At 41.4% G+C, this 17,675-nt stretch overlaps 1 protein-coding gene across 1 annotated transcript in view; it reads left to right on the top strand.

The window, feature by feature from the left end:
* agap3 (ArfGAP with GTPase domain, ankyrin repeat and PH domain 3) overlaps positions 1 to 17,675 on the top strand; it is a 115,907-nt gene that overhangs the window by 79,644 nt on the left and 18,588 nt on the right. Inside the window, exons 12-13 of the mRNA XM_022757857.1 lie at positions 2,200 to 2,349; positions 8,480 to 8,635. Coding sequence (XP_022613578.1) covers positions 2,200 to 2,349; positions 8,480 to 8,635 — 306 coding nt within the window. The remainder of the gene's footprint in view (positions 1 to 2,199; positions 2,350 to 8,479; positions 8,636 to 17,675) is intronic.

The following is a 17,675-nucleotide window of genomic DNA, read 5'->3' as shown; positions in this document are numbered from 1 at the left end:
TGCAAAATATATAGATAATATATTGATCTTGCCTCCAATTCAGCTTTGATTTATTCTATACATAATAATGTTAATTATAGTGGCTTATTACTTCTTAATACCTAAAATGATCTGCTGTACCCTAGTGTTATTTTTGTATTCATTAAAATTAAATAATACTTGGTGTATTTGTATTTGACCCTCACATCACTCTTGTGGTCACTGAAGTTGGCGACATCCAGCATTAAATCTTTAGATCCCAAATTGCAGTTCGTCACCGTCAGTCCACTACGTGCCAGTGTTAAAGCTGTAAAACGTGCTGGCGTCAGGCCTGGCTGGAGCTGCGCGTACAGTGCGCTTTTAATGCCACAGGCTGATTATTTCTCCACTGTAATTACATTATCCTCCCCTTTATGCAGGAGTGGTCTCTGGGGACTAATGGATACAGCCATGTATAATTCATTAATCATTAGCATCCAATTTGACAATTAGACGTGATTGTTGAATTTTAAATATCAATCGAAGTTGCCTTGTAGTTACCTGAGTTTTGTTTTTTTTTTTTTCTCTTCTTTAAGGCGTCAAAGAGTCAAACTTTGGGAATAAAGAATGTAAATCCTTTAATAGCAGAAAATAAATTTTGTTTAAGGAATTAGTGTATCTTTAAACAGTGATGATGGTGATTAAACATTTATTTGTGTAGTATCGGGTCTTGGCAACATGGTACCCTCGGTGATTTATAGATCATATTATTAAATACTCTTAATTCAGTAATGATACAAGCAATCAGAGGCCTTTTTATAGAAGTCATGAGCTTCTTTTATGTATCATTCATCCATCATTTTTCCATAAACAAAGTTTCAAATTTTTCTTTTCAGTATCCCCAACTCCTCGGCTCTGCCCCCCCCCCTGCCCCCCCCCCCCCCCCTCCTCCTCCTCCTCCCCCCTCCTCCTCCTCCGCTCTGATTTCAGCATGCTAATTTAGTCAGTGCTCCTCAGCATGATTCCCTCGCTCTCTCGCCCATTCTTGCTGCGATTCTGCTCCTTCCCCTCTGGGACCTGAAGATTAATATTCCTGGGCCCAACAAGATAATTACTGATACTAATTAGACATGATTATGTGAATTTGATACACTTATTACTCTAGATAATGAGTAGGACATATTATCCTAACAAGCACCCGTGCCGCTTAGTTTACTTTACACACGACCCACACACTATATTTTCTGTTATTGTCACCTCAATCAGAAACTGATATTCTCTTGTAATTATTGAATGAAAGGGCTTGATGTGTGATACCTGTAAGATGAGAAAAGCATTGTTGAGAAAATCAGAGATGGCTTTTTTATTTTGTTGCCTAAAACAAAACCGTGGAAATTTTAACCTTCCAGTGTCAGAGCGATATCTGTTTACCTCATTAAAATCTGATTATGGAGTTATTGTGTCAACTTTTCGAGAATAAATACAGTGGAAAATTTTATTCATAAACAACCCATCTTCTCTTTTAGATCCAATAAAATATGTTCTTATTAGTGTAACGTCATCTTAAATTCTTTTTAATGTTTTTTTTTTTTTTAAACAAAATCACACAAGTTTGCAACAAATGATTGTATTTCATGACACAGTTTGATGCATTTTAAAGCTTTAAGCTGTTAATCTGATTCCCCTCATATGACTGGAAGTGTATGGATGAGTTTTTCAGAGTAGTTAGGATGTGTTGTAGCGGCTGCTCGCGAAACAGGAGGGAAGGACCTCACATGGTGCAGCCTAGCCCATGAATTAGTAAAGAGAGCCAGGCGTCTGTGGCATGCCTGATTGGAAGTTAGGGGGAGAACGCCTGCTGACGCCAGTGGAGATCGATGTGGCAGTCAGAGGGATGAGGCGAGATAATTAGCGTTCAGAGTGTATCTTGTTAATTAAGGGCTAATTAGAGGCAGAGGCGGAGGGAGAGGGGTTCTGTGTGTGTCTGTGTGAGGGTGATGGTGGTGTTTGGGGGGGGTTGTTTGACAGAGAGATGTGCACAAATAAGGCGGCGGCAGCATTGAAGTGCTGTAGAAACAACCGAAAAACTCTGAACTCAATTACACCGTTACCACTTCTTTACAGGACTTTTTTGCATTCAAAGAAAACGGTCCTACCAGGCCGAGTTAAGAATTCAAACGGCTGCAGAGGACGTGAGGAATCAGGGTTCATTTTTTCTTGTGTCTGTCACTTGTTTTCCAGGCGCCCCTCACTCCAACAGCAGTACATCCCTCCAGACGGGCGCGTCAGTGTTTGCCGGCAGTAAAGATGGCATGCACCAGCGCTCCTTCTCCGTGTCCAGCGCCGACCAGTGGAATGAAGCCATCAACACCAGCACAAGCAGCGGAGCCCGTAAGACCTCCGACCTTCTACACTCCTACAGCCCCTCCCACAGCCCTCATCATGCATAGTGCAATTGAAATATTCACATCTTACGACCACAAGGACAAGAGGTTCAGTGAATTAAAACAGGTTGGATGGATCTGAACTAAAGGTGTGGTTTGATGGCGATGCCATTTCCTGGGTTCCTCAAACAGGTGAAACAAGCCTCATTTTCATGATTAGCTGATCAGGGCTGTGATCGCTGTGACCTTTTAGGCTGCTGCTGCTCTTTGATAGAAGCGGCGTGTTCGGAGGAGAGGAACAGTGAAGGTTAACTTTCTGCCAGCGATGCATCTCCACTTACCGCCTCCGTGTCACATTGCACCTTGTCACTGTACTTGAGTAAAGTAAGATAATATATTCACCATGCATGTCTGCCCCCACACACCCCCCCATCCTGTCTTTACCTTCCATCTTACTCTCTGCCCCCCCACCCCCCACTCACCTCCCCTCCTCCTCTGTTTTCCTCTCTTTTCTTCCGAAGAGGAAAATGAATGCTTTTCGGGGGTACCATTCATCACCAGTTATTTCCCTCTCTTTGTGGTTGGCAGTAAAAAAGCACTTAAATGCACATCAACAGAATAACAGTCATTTCCATGCATGTTTGCACTCTGGTAGTTCTCATTAGCACGGCGGCGGCTCCCCCCCTCCCCATGGGCTCCCAGGGGCCCCGGCAGTTTAAAGAGCGCACTTTATGAGCGCTGCTGGAGTCCAACTGCATGGCCCTCGTGGTTCCGCAGACAAGCCTGTCTCTCATTTGGAGCTGCCAAACGATCAATTCTGCCTGGACGCAGGCACTTCCATCACCCCCTACCCCTGTCTCCCATCAGCAGCATGCCCAAAGCAGAATTACTTAGATTCGTGGGGTCCTCAAATAAATGAGCGCGTGTGTGTGTGTGTGTGTGTGTGTTCTTGCTGAAAATTTTTGTGTCGCTGTTTGTATGTGAGTTTTTTCCACGGAGCGTGTTTGCGTCCGTATTATAATATGTGTGTGGGAGAAAAAAAGAGGCTTCATACTGGATGTTTGTGAACGTGTGTCTGGCGGCCGGTCTGCAGCGGACAAATAGGAACTCCTAAACGTTGCGCGCAGTGGAAATAAGGTGGCTAGAATTTCCCATTTTCATCTTTGGTAAACTGAAAAGCCCTTAATATTAACATAGCTCATTAACCAACACCCAGTCTTCAACTAAATCAAATCCACAATTTGCTCCATTATTCTATTTTCTTCAATTATTTTCATGCTACTCTTAAGGTAACCACAAATGAGCTTGAATGAGGCAAATGAGCTGAAAATAATAGTAGAAACACTGCGTCAAATGATAGATATGTTGTTCGTCCTTGGGAAGGCGTGTCTCTGTAATCAGTGCATACTCGGTGCAGACAGTTAAAGGCTTGTAATGTGCACTGGGACGTCGTTGCAGCTCAAAAACTTTCTCAGAACATCTTGTTTTTCTGTCTCCGCACAACTGAAGAATCTGAATAAAAACAGGAGGATATGTCTGTGGTGTGACTGGACTATCAGAACACATAAACTTGATTGAAACGCGACCCTCTTATCTTCCATCCTAATGTGCCTTCAATAATCAATAGAGGGTGTTCCACAGTGAAGGGTGCTCATGTTTTGCCAGTTGAATTGACTTGAACCAAGCCCAATCACTCCATTATCCTTGGTGAAGGTTGCAGGTTAACACAAAATGTGATTCTGAGATGCAAAAACAGCAGATTGATGATTCACTGGAGGATGAATGCATCTTAGCCAGGTAACCATTTCCATATTATTTAAAGAATGTCCTCATTTGTAAACCTATTGAGCAAAGGCAGAAGCAGAGGTAGTAACGTCTCTTGAATATTGAGCGCAGATTTTTGATTAAATCCCGGCCCAATTTTTCTATTGCTTGCATTCATAAAGACACCCATTCTTAATGCACCGGATGCTTGTTTAGATCCTGCTCTCCTTGGTACACTTCAATCTTTGAACCTGAATTAAAAGCAAGAGGTTCAAACAGTTGTCTGAGCAATGTAAGAGCGCTGATGACAATAACAGAAGTCATGGTCAAAGTGTGAGTAATGTCACATTCCCAGAGTCAACGGATTACTGCAAATCAGTGCCCTCCATAGATAATCATTCAATAATGAATTCAATATTATCTGTTTGTTAGATGAGATATTTTTCTCATGGTCAAAAAATGAAATAAAATAGATGATAATGATAATAATAATAATAAGTGAAATTATGCTACGATTTGTCTTATTGGGTGATTTTTTACTTTTACCTAAAAATGTACTATTACAAATTTTTGTTCTGGTAAAACACAAAAAATGACGCTGGAGACTAGATCTGAAATGATAAGGTAATAATAGATAAGTTGATTTAAGAGAAAATTAATCAGCATCCGCTCTGACACAGTGGTTTTTCATTCTCTGGTTCAAGCTTCTCAGATGTGATGATTTGTTGCTTTTCTTTGTCATTTATGATAGCAAACTGAATATCTTGTGGGTTTTATTTAGACAGTTGGTCTCACTAAACAAACAGTCAGAATATGTCACCTTGATCTCTGGTCATTTTTCACTATTTTGATACATTTTATGGAAAAAAATCAATCTGTAACATAATCAAGAAATTAATTCCTAATGAAAATAATTGTGAGAAAAGTTTTAAAAACAGATTATCATTACATCTCGATAAATCTGCGTTTATTGTCACAGTTTTGTATGGCTTAAGTTTACCTCACTTTTCATTTTCTCCTTCGTCTCTGTTCTGCTCTGTGCTAATTTATATATAAGTGCCTTTTCTCCACTAATTTTGCATATCAGGACACAGGTAGTTAATGCACAGATAGCCTTTTCCTGTGGCACTGTGTTTTATACCTTGGCCTCCCGATGCGAGGGTGATAGCATGTGGGGCGTTTGATTTCTACGCCAGGCCGTAATGAAGTTTGACATTTAGTTTGGAGAGAGCAGCAGAGCGCGATCAGGCCTTGATTAGTACGCTCTAATTGAGGATAATAAGGGGGAGGCGGTGATTGTTTCTAATTTTTGCCATTAATTGCAGCCGTTGGTTTTGATTGAGGACAGGCAGGGCTGCCATGTCAAGGGGCCTGGCAGAATCATAGTGCTCCTCACCCGAAGCCTCTTGAATAACAATGAAATGACCCCCCCCCCCTCTCTCTTCATTCCCCCCTTCTGCCTCTCTCCCTCTCTCTCACCCTTTTTTCATTCTCATTCATTTTCAGTGTGGCATTGGTAAAGACAGGAAGCTGTTAGCAGCTCCCTCTTTGTCTCACCCACAGCCTTCATCCTGAAGCATGTTTAAACTGTCATCTCCGTGGTGGGAGTGCAGGCAATACACTGTAATCACAGGTTAGGCTGATACCTATTCTGCTGCCCAGGTGATCTTGGTTGAGTAGGAGAGAGACTCCTGATCCCCCAGTGTGCTTCATTACCCAGCTTGGTCCTGATGGCCCTCATACACACTAACAGCTAGCTAATAACGCCACAGTGAATTCTCGACTTGCAAGATCAGTCGAGTTCCAACTTTATAATTCTCAACTTAAGAAATAAAATCTAGCAATCATGCATAGCTTTGAGGTGAGAACCACTTAAAGGCAGGAAACTTTACATTATATAAAACCATTAGATCTCAGGTGCTTAGATGTTGTTGCTCACTGGTGTGTCCTGTAGTTTTATACATTTCCTGCTCCTCTAACTTCATGTTACACACTTCTTAAAGGCTGACTGGTACAAACAAAGGGAGGTATATCACCCAGTATATGTTTCAGGTGCAGGATGAGCAGGGCCAGGGTCATTTTCCACAACATTAGGGGCAGAAATTGATAATTAGAGGTGTTTATGACACGGTTGGGGCCCCTGAGGGGCAGCCCTCCCCTTTAACCCCAAGCGACATTAAACAAATGCTGGCTGTCACGTCGGAGGCAGGTTGGAGCTCAAGTCTTCCCCCCGCCATACGGAGCTGTGCTGACGGGACAGACGCTGGGATGGGGAGGGAGGAGAAGGCAGAGGGTGGGAGGTAGGGGGTGGGGGTGGGGGGCCACATTGAGGACCCCTGTGCCCCCAGCTGTCTGAGCCAGCTAATGACTCGTCTCAGGGGGGCTGTTGTAAGAGAGCAGGGAAATTGAAACAGACGCCTCGACTAGGAGCTGCTACATGTGTGGCTGTGTGCTGCCATTCAAAACACCAGAGAGCTTAATGCATGTGGTCCAAGCACCAATGTTATGTTTATTAATCTGATGGCATATAATCAACATTATTATTTTTCAACACATTGCTATATATATACAGAAATATTGATACTACTTTTAAGGATGGTCTCTTACATTTAACAAATTAGAGATAGTTTTAATGAATTTGACTGTAATGACATTCTTATATACATCAACTCTCATCATGATGAATCTCTGAAGTTGAGTACGGACACAGCAGTGTGTGTCTCAGGTGTTGTCTCCTATATTTTGCCCACGCTCAAACAATGCGTCCCCGGGCCCTCTGAGCTCCACTCTTCCCCCATGTTGCCATCTTCAGTCTCCTGCTGCGCCCATCTTACTCCTCCAAGACAGCCCCATCTCCCTAAAGGTAATGACCGAATTAGGCCTAATGTTGTACACTGGCTAATGGCACAGTGCCGCACATTATAGCATGTGCAACTGGCAACGACAACAGCAATAATCCCTGAGTCCCTTGTCCTCCTGCACTCCACCCCTGGGGCTGGGACGGTGCACAGGGAAATGAATGGAGTTTGCCACACTACAATGAGCTTTTGATGGGAGACAATGGAGGAGGCTGCCAGCACCACACAGGGTGGTAAGAGGAGAGCAATATGGGGCCCATCTACTGGCCCTCCCTCCCTCCTTCCCCCAGGCCCCTGGCCCCCACTCCCAGATTCATAATGGCATCCGGAGGGGGAAAGAAGGGAAAGTGATGTCAAATGTCAGGAAATCAGAAAGATGGCAAGCTGACAACCCCCTGCTATCGTCCCATGCCTCCTATCCCTTTGCCCAACGGTAGCACAGGTTAATATCACATTTATAAAATCACTTACAAGAAACAAAACCGGCTCTTAGCCCCCTGTCACTCTCAGACAGTCATATAGAGAGCTTTGCTGCAGGCTAACGTAGGTAACCATTTGTTCACTGATAGCCCCATACCTGTCCTTCACTCCATCTAAAGCCGGAGTCACACTGTTACTTTTGGAGCACTCAAAGCCATTTCCAACTCTCACTACTCTGTGGACACATTTCTGTGACAAGTCTGCCCCTGCTTTGCATGAAGCTTTCAACAATATCATTCATTATTCATTACTCAGTGTCATTTCACAATGATACATAATAGTGCGTACCATTCCTCACTTACTGACTTGAATAAGTTACACTGCAGCTGCCGGCTTAGTGTATCTTTAAAGGAAGTTTCACATTTTTCAAATCTACTCCATTTCACACTATGCCCATGACCAGTTAATGCAATAATGAGAAAGAAGTCATTTTTATTTTTAAATTTGACACTTGCTCTTCATCCATCTCCTTCAGTTCCTCATCTATATATTACAAATATAATAGATATGACCTAATTCACTTTAATTTTCTTAATTTCAGTGTTTAATTTTTACCCCTAACAGTTTAGTGCACTTTGTTTAACACAAACAATTTATATTCTTTACTTGTTTGTTTCATTACTGTCAAGTTAAATTGTCAGATCCATGGGGTAATTTCTGTGACTCATAACATTTGAAAATGTTATATTCCTGTGTGTAATTTTTTCTTTGTAATGTAAATCAGTGTTTTGAAACTTTTGAAATGATCTGAACAAGAATTTAGTGGCTTCAACCAAAGCTTAGTACCCTTGTAATTATGACCCTCCAATGGGGCAGGTGCATTATAAGATTTCACGAGAGACTCTTATGCAAAGACTGTGGAGTTGTACCTGGTTAGTATAGCATGGAACTGTAGATACAAGCCGAAGCTGTGACAGTGAATCCTAAACCACATGGGCACTGAGTATAAAACAAAGATAACCTTAAAAAAACTGCAAAAAATGTTATTAAACATAAAAGAAATAATGATTTTTTTCCCCATCTTTCTCTTTTCAGCCAACGGGACGAGTGATCCTGCAAATTCCAGTGTGGGCAGTGCGACGAGTCCTAAACTTGAGCCACCTCCTTCACCTCACGCCAACCGCAAGAAACACAGACGGAAAAAGAGCACGGGCATCACAAAGCCAGACGGCTTATCTGGAGGCAATGAAGGTACAAAAAATTGCATCACTGCATTAGTTCTGAAATGACCAAAACTTCTGAAACAAAAAAAAAATGTCCATGGGTTGCGCAGGTTCCTAACAGGCCAAATATTCACATATCAATGTAGAGACCCAGGTTCATTTACCTGTTACCGAACAACACAATTAGCACTTTTTAGTGTTGGGAAGCCAGTGAGGGATCATTTCCAGGCAGGTGCGGGAGATGGGGCAAACCTGAGTATTACGCCCTCCCAGTGAAGCTCCCAACTGGCAGGTGACAGGAAATGGTAAATTACTGTGTGTGTATCAGAGGAGTCAAGGGAACTGCCCACACTAAATTACGTCGGAAAGTGGAAAAATATTTACATAAAACTTAATCGAAACTTGTCATGTTCATTTCTATGCATTTATCACTTCTTTTTATTTAATCATGATGTACCAGTCGTAAAGCAGCCTCGCAGTGATTCACTGATTGTCTTTGAATTCAGCAACTTCTACATACTGATCAGATTTTTCCACTCATTGTAAAAAAAAAAGAAAAAAAAAAAAAGAGCATGTAATCTCGTCTACTCTGATTGAATACGCCCATGAAGTACATAAAGGTATGTAGTTTTGTAACTCTACGTGGCCCCCTGCACCGTGCACCCTCGCAGCCCCTCATTTCTTTTACCGGCGAATGAATGGCCCGATCTCCAGAAGCCGCTGCCCTCCTCGGCAGGGGAGTGGCAGTCGGCTCTCCACCCAATTAATAATGATTCTCCAGCCCAATGATGAATGGAATACCCTAATTGGATGGCATTGTGAAAACACTGAGACGCATTTCAGAGGCCATAAAACTGATGTCACCAGAGCGCGATGATCAATCAACAAGATTGATACGCTGGATAACAACAACAATGGCATTGACGCCTCCTAAATGGGGCTTAGCATTTATAATCATTATACTTTTTTATCATGGTCTCTGACAGCTCCTCTTTAAAGTCTGAATGGGTCTGTTGACCACATTGTTGTTTAGAGTGAACATCATCAGCATCTCGGAGATAAGTGGTGCTGTTTTTATTGTTGGAGTAGTATGTGGTCACAACAGCGTCAGTAGTAGCAGGTATACTGAGCATCATCATCTATATTTAGACAATATATAATGAGTTGCTGTGTGTATACAGAAGCAGTCTGCAGCTCCCTACATCTCCTCAAGCCTGGTCTTTTTTGAAGATGTCCACTACTTCAGTTTTATTGACATTACTTACTCTTTATGGGTGTCTCCTGACAGAATTACGGTCGTATACGTTTGCATAATTGAAGTCAGATTAGTCCTGGACTTCCTGAGGAGGAAGTCTAAGAGTAATCAGACTGTAGGAGGCAGATTCTGAATGTTCCTCACGTCATCAAACATGCACATTGTTTTCTATCTTTCTCATTGTTCTCTGCGAGGTTTTCTATTAGCATCAACTTGTCTGTTCTGCTGAGTGCTCTGGAATACAGACGTATCACTTAGATATTGGATTCACCCAAGTCTGGTGATGTGAGTTGTGTCTCCTGTTGAAAGAAGAGGCGAGAGAGAGAGAGAGGAGAGGAAAGGAAAGGAGAGGAGAGGAGAGGAGAGGTGGGATCCTTGAATAAATTGCTATCAGTTTGTCTCATTTACGGGGCAATCAGAAGCGTGCAATGCAGGCTGAAATTGAATTTTAGTAGTTGTGAAGCATCATAAATCAAAACAGCGTGAGCGTCTTAAGGTGAGAAATCATTTTGGTCAACATGGAATGTGTAAGGATGTACAAGGGAGCCTGGAGAAACTGTTGCTGCACCGTCATTTCCAAATATGGAACTACAGTACTTAGCAAGACTCTTGTACATGGCCGCTGAAGCTGCAGAAAATCCTAGACACTATGATTATGAAAGGCTAAATGACAAACAATAATTGCAAACAAACTTTCAAATAGGTTTGATCCGCCCCTTATAAAGTCCAGCTGATGGCCTTAAAATCACATTTAATCTCTTGTATTGGTTTTCAATTTAATGCTTTATTTGGATTGTCCATGAATTCTCTGTTGTGTCTACAGTGCTACACCTCCACCAAGGATATGCACAATGGACACAGTCCCTAATATCCTATGCACTGTCAGAGCTGTGTGGTGTAATGAACTTCTCATGTGCTTAAAGAATGATGCAGGATGCATGGCGAGACAACTGACAGCCCCGTAATGTGTTTCCCAGCAGCCACCCGGCGACGAGCTCTCTCGGTGTGTCGCTCGCCATAAACCCACTGGAAAATCGATGGCCGATAAAGAGTTGTGTTCAGGGGGAGCCCCCTCTGATTAATGCAGACTGTCAGGGAGCATCATTAATGTATTTCTCTTTTAAAGAAAGTGTATCAAATGCTCATTGTTTTGGGGGTTTTAGCTTGTCCACTGTGAGCAGAGAGGGAGGTGCAGGGATGAAGGGAGATTGCGGTTGTGCGAGGCTCCTTCCTGATTCTCAGAGTTTTATGGATGAAGATATTTACTCGTGCGAAGGTCACAGAAATCAGGGAGGAAACAAGAGCCAAGTGTTTGCCTGAACGCTTTTAATGTAAAGGAGGTGTTAAGGTCTTCATTTACATCTCCACCGCAGGATTTGATTTGGTGCAATTTTAGCGAAAGACATCAAATTAAACCAAGTCTCATCAAACTTAACGTGCATTCTTGCACATTTTGAGCACAAGTGCAAAAGTCCTACAGTTCTAAGAGAAGATATGTTTAAAGGAGGCATCACTCATACTGCCAGACATACACTCAAGACTTGCAATAATGACTGAGGTCAGTTCACTTTATTTTCACAAACTCCAGTTTTTAATCTTAAATTGGTTAATAAACCGTATTTGATTAAAGATTCAATAATAGATTTTGATTAACAACTTGTTTTATTTTACAATTTGAGCTGATTATTTAAAGTGATTGAAAGTACTCCTCCACTCCTCCAAAATAATTTTGATGTTTGGAGAAAGTGGATCCCTAAGCTTAAAACAGAATTTTACAAGGATGGTGATAACGGGAGTCTTGTGTCCCATAAGTATCTGAGGATTAAACAACCTGCCCTCATGAAATCAGTTTAAATAATATGGATCACTGGTGGAAAGTAACCAGAAAATATCCATATACTGTATATGTGCATGTTTTCACAAATGTATGATGGGATACCACTTAAACCATTAAATTAATTCTCATGCCATTCTACTAACTAAAACTAAGATGCTGAAAAGCAGTTAGGATTAAATAGTAAGAGGTCAAAACTCCAGCAACATTTCCAGTATACAGAAGAACTTTATTAGACCATCGTGTGTCGGCTTGTGGCCTTGTGACCCTATCAGGGTCATCGGGCTTTAATAGTTTCAGCTCGCAGTCTTCATCAGGGTTACAGAATAAGGAAGCTGTTGACACATATCATGTAGTTTTGGCTGAGAATGAGGAGCATCACGCACAGAGTGATGTGAATCCATGGGGATTAATGACAAAGTTGCTGCCAACTGGAGAGTGAAGAACTGGGATGAATTGACTGCAATGACCAGAAATGACCTTGATATGTACTTGAAAGACTTTCTTTACAACAATGTTCATTTCACCATTTGTCTTTTTTTTCCCCTCTTCTTTCATTCCTCGTTGTTTGAGCTTTTATTAGTCGCTGTCTGCTCTCAGATTTCTTTCATGTTCTTTGACTGTCTTACACTGCAGAAGTTCTAGATCAGAAGAAAACACTGTTAGGCAACATCCTGATGCTTCGGACTCATCTACAGATAGCCTGGAACAAGAGATCATGTTCCCCCTCCGCTCTGCGCCACAAAATAACCTGCGCCGACCGTCGATCATTAATAATGTTAATTTTGCACTGCGAGGCCAACTTAATCCAGTATCCTATTGTCCTGTACCTTAGTAAACTAAGGGTTAATATCCTCTGGAGTCCAGCTGAGGATTAGGAAATGGAGGTTTAACTGCCTGTGCTAATGGTGGGTGTTTATCTCAATACTTTGTTTTGTCACTCCCCGACTCGCTCTCATTTCCGAAAGCTGTCCCTGGAGCCTCCACTCTTGTAATGGCTTAGCTTTCTGAGCGCCACAGTATGGAGGGAAAGGAATAACAAGATTCTCATTTGGGCTCTATACACACTGCCCACAGATACATGTATAATTGGCCCTGTTTTCATTCTGCTCTGTTGTTAAATGCACTAGCTATTAGGGTAGTGGTGTTGGTGCTGATTTCATGTGTTTGTTTATTGTTGGAAGGTGTGCTCCTTGTTTGTTTGAGCGTGTGCGTGTGCATGTATGAGTGTGCGGAAGAGAGTGTGTGTGTGTGTGTGTGTGTGTCAGATTGATAGAGAGTGTGCTCTATCTCTCTCTCTCTCCCTCCCTGCTCTCTTCTTTCTGAGTTTGGTCGTGGTTCCCCTGGGGCCCCTGTCGCAGTAATGGCCTGCTCCTGATTGCTCTGATACAGGTTAGGAATATTGGCTTTAATGATGTGTAAAATGAGCAAGCAGTGCCTGTGACATTTACAGATGGCACCGCCTTGGCCTGTTCTTCCCAACTGCTCGTTAATTCACGGGAACGGCGAGCACTTCTTTAAGTGACTGCCTGATGCATGCATACGACACAACAAAACACATCCTACACACCACAACAATAGCTCACCTCGTGCACCTCTGCACCTTGTCATCATTTCAGCCGGGTTCTCACACAAATGGGTGAAAAAAAAAAAAAAAGGGGGGGAGTCCCTCAAGGCTACGAGCTGTTTGTTAAGTCCTTTCCGAGGGTTCGTCACACTGGTCTCCAGAGGATCTTTGAGAGGCTTAGACAGAATAGATGCTGTGTTGCTGCCTGCTGTGTAGACAGCGCAGCTGGGCTCAGCACCAAACCCCCCGAGGTGGTAATCTGGTCCACAGGTCCTCGGTGGTGCACATACACTGCGACAGAGGGATCACCGTCCTCAGGTCACCTCCTTTTTTTTCAGGCTCCAGTTTGTTTTTCAGGTCAAACGTATACCTTTATGATTTACAGCACCTAAACAGTTTTGGAAAGGGGAAGATTTTCCTTTAATGGCAGCCAGTCAGTGGTGGAGGAAGTACTCAAGGTGTAACAGTAACAGTTCATCTAAATGTAAAGTGTCATATATACGACATCATTCGATTCTTATTTATCATGCAGCACTTTACAGTTGTAGCTCATTGAAGTGGAACTAAAATACAGTGAGGTGGTGTAGTTCAACCCCTCCCAACCTAGGTGGCGGGGCCCCTGGTCACAAGATAAATATCAGGGGTCATGGGATGTTTAACAGAGAAGGAAAGGAAAAAAATTCAAGTATTGCTTGGACCTTTTCTGTAATCTTTTTGACCTTTTTGAGCAGTATATTCCACTAGTTGAAATCACTAAACTAACAACTCAAAGCTCATTATATGTTTTTTAAGTAAAATTCTCATCTGAAAAGTCGGCAGTAACTACAGCTGTCATGTGACTTCAGTCGTGTAAAAATTACAACATCTCTCTACAAAGAAGCATGACATGTAAATACCCCAAAGTAAAGTACAAGTACCTCAAAACTACTTAACTACGGTACTTGGAGTAAATGTACTTACTTTCTACCACTGCAGCCAGTAAATATTAAAAATGCATTCACAATCTATCTTTCTATTTTGAAGCAGTCATCTGCTATTGAAACGTTGGGCTTATTAAAGAGCTGTTGTGTTGCTGCTAGAAGCCATCGGGTATCTGATGAACGTCTGTAACTGAGAGGTTCCCAAACAGTTTTATGATCCATGTAAATGGTGGACGATGAGTATCTTTATCTGCTCCTTCCTCTTTGTAGCTCCATGGCCATTACACTCTAATTTCCTTTTTATTACGCCATGTTAATTAAGGAAAATCATATTTCGCTCATTCTTCACAGTTGGCTCCTCCATTGCCTTTAAATTGTGTTCTTCCTTGTCCGCCCACTGGCAGAGCTTTGTTAATTTATTTGTAATTGGCGAGAACTTGTTGATTGTCGGCTCGCAGATAGATATGGTCAGGAGGTTAATGCTCATGTTAATGTGACCAGGTGATCGTTCCTCTGCTAGCCATGTTCCAACTGTGACCACTGAGTAATGACAGAGGCACTAATGACCCTTTTACAAGCTCATCATGGCAGGTGCCTGTAAGGTAGCAGTGCTAACTTTGAGACATTGTTCATGCTCAGATTTACTGTCTGTGAGATCAAGACTTTGACCCTCAGCATCATGCTTACATGGAGCAGAATCACTTTGGCTTTGGGAGCTGAATTGCCACACTGCGGACGGCATTAAAAAGTAATATCAGTGTGCCGGAGCTGCATGTAATGACAATACCTGTGTCACCCCGTAAAGATTCCTGCTGCACATGGCCCTCTGTCTCTTTAGTGGCTACTGTATGTCTCGCATGTGCATTACTATGCATGGAGAATTAGATTTGTTTTCCCTCGTATACTCATCAGTTTAAGAAATCAGTCATCCATTGCTTTTTTAATCTCCATAATGAAAGTGTTTTAATGCCTCCAATTTATTGCCTGGGCAGCCAACAGAATAATTAGCTTTGTTCAGGTTTTTTAAAAAGATGAAAACACAAGTATAACAACATTTGAGTCTGGGAACCACAAATTCTAATCAAATGCATTAGTTATTGTACCTGAAGGTATATTGGACTAGAAAAAAATTGATTTCTTCTCTATGTATTCCAATTAATCAAGGTTTTTTTTTTTTTTAATTTTCAGATTTAATTTCTTTCCATATTATTTTTTTGCTTTTATTCTGTATCACCTTTTAGGTTCCTTCTAATAGACCATTTTTATTCCATCAAATGAAGAATTTTAATCCCTGCTACTGCTCTAAAACATTACACACAACCAAAAGACTTTTTTCACTTTAAGTCTAAATAAAGAGGCTCCCAGGTCTTTATTGATTCTCTGTGACCTGTAGTCAATTCCACAAACTAAATCAGATAATTGAAGTCGGTGTCGAGCTAATTGGATTATTGCTTTCCCCCTGAAGAGATCGCCCTCCACCACGGCACAGGGATCGCTACATTAGTGGCGTCCGTCAGACATCTGTCAGTTAACTGCACAGGGCTGTGTCTCGCACCAAGGAGGGTGAATTGATTATAAATATAAAGTGTAGTTATTTATTTAGTTATATCATTCGTCTGATGATCTTATTATCGCGAGACTACCATCATTTTATAACAGAGTTGATTTAAGTTTGAGCATTTCCTCGCTCGTCAAATGTCAGAAAGGATAACGGTAGAAGTCTACATGTGTATGGATGCAATGAAAAAACTTTGCTTTGTAATGTGACTTCTGGTAATGATAAATGATATCAACACTGTGGGTAATTAATACAGCACATTAATAGCATATCAGCAGAACTATTTCCAGGACCTGGTGGATCAAAGCTACACAGGAAAAAACATTCCCCTTGTGTCTACTTGCCTCCAGTCCTCCAAACATGGTTTATGCAAATGAGACGACTATTTGCATAGACATAATTAGGTAATTACAAATCATTTGGCTATGAGCTCAAGCATGTGCAGAGACCAGAGATGTTACACGAGTCACATTGTACAGTACGGAGTTAATGAATTGCTTCTGAACAGCAGAGGCATTACAGCATGTGTTGGAACATATGTTGTGTCAGACCTCTTGTTTGAAAACGACAGGTGACATTTTCATAAATCTTAGTTAAACACAAAGGAGGGATGCAAAGAACCATGGTCGATTCACAATTTTCTAAGCCTGTTTGGAGATAAATGAGTTTGCGCTATATCAAAAAATATCAAATGCATTTAAGAAAAAAGAAAAAGTATAAAGTATTCTAGTTGAGTGTGGAGATAGAAGCTAATCTGTACACCAGTATTATTAGAAAACGTTATTGGACTCATTATTGTCTTGTTTTCAGACACTAAAATATGACCAAGTAATGAAAATCAAATCTACCCTTCATTATACCATGGCCTGGAAAAATAGCTGTCAACGCACTTGACATGGGAGAATTCATGGGAGAATTTCAAGGAAATAACATTGAGTCATGGTTAGTTGAAATAAAATAGTTCTAAAAAAAGATCTCAAAACAGATACCCAGTCTCTAGCTTTGTCCGTTTATGCTGAAAGACGAGATATCAAATGGCCAGTGCGGTTCACTTTTAAAAAGCATTCGGCCAAGAAATTAGAGGACGCTTCAGTCACTACTCTAATTTCTTCAAAATGTCAATGAAATCTTGAAATCTAGTTTTGAGATTGTGTAAGCGGTGGTAAAAATAATTAGATTTGTCTTTAAAAACGCAATAAGATTGGCTCTGGTCACTTATCATCCCAGGAGTGTTATCAAAAGTCATTCTTGGAAATGTGGAGAGTTACAAAGCCTAAACTATGATTTCAGGATCCAAAATGGGATTTAGTTTTTTTTTTTTTGTTGTTGTTGTTTTTATGCCTGTGTTCATGTCGTATTAAATGGTATCTGACAAAACCTTCATCTGGTGTGGCCAAACTGAGACAGACTGAGGGGGGGTTGACATACCAAGAACGTCAGCATACATTATGTAACCAGCAGCGAGAATAGAAGCAAAGATTCCAAATGAGAGAAAGTCTTGGAGCCTCTGTAATAAACAGGGCAGGCAGGATAAAACACAGATTTTGTGATTTAAAAACAACAACAAAATGGATTTCCTGAGACAGTAGACTGACTGAATGTGAAAGAAATTTAATTATGAAGCAGGAAAAACTGCTGTAACACTTAACAGTTGTTCTTTGTGTCACAGAAGTAACGGGGTGACACACGGGTGAATGGGATAATACTGACAGCGGAGTTGGCTAGCTGAGTGGTTGTGGTTGTCCACCAGTGGGAATGCTGGCGGATACAGTAGGTCTCCTGACGCCTTCATAATATACAGTTGTAAAATGTGTTCACACTGAACACAAAGAGAGTTTTAGACTTGGATTTATGAGCAGAAATTTGACCGCTATAGCGTCTTCGCAGTCCATGTTTATTTTCTACGAGAAGCCAATTCATCAACAGAACAGACA

The sequence above is a fragment of the Seriola dumerili genome, unplaced genomic scaffold (genome assembly GCF_002260705.1).
Source record: "Seriola dumerili isolate Sdu_G_001 unplaced genomic scaffold, Sdu_1.0 BDQW01000291.1, whole genome shotgun sequence".
NCBI lineage: Eukaryota > Metazoa > Chordata > Actinopteri > Carangiformes > Carangidae > Seriola > Seriola dumerili.
Note: the sequence above shows the minus strand (reverse complement) of the source record. Positions and strands in the feature narration are given on the sequence as shown.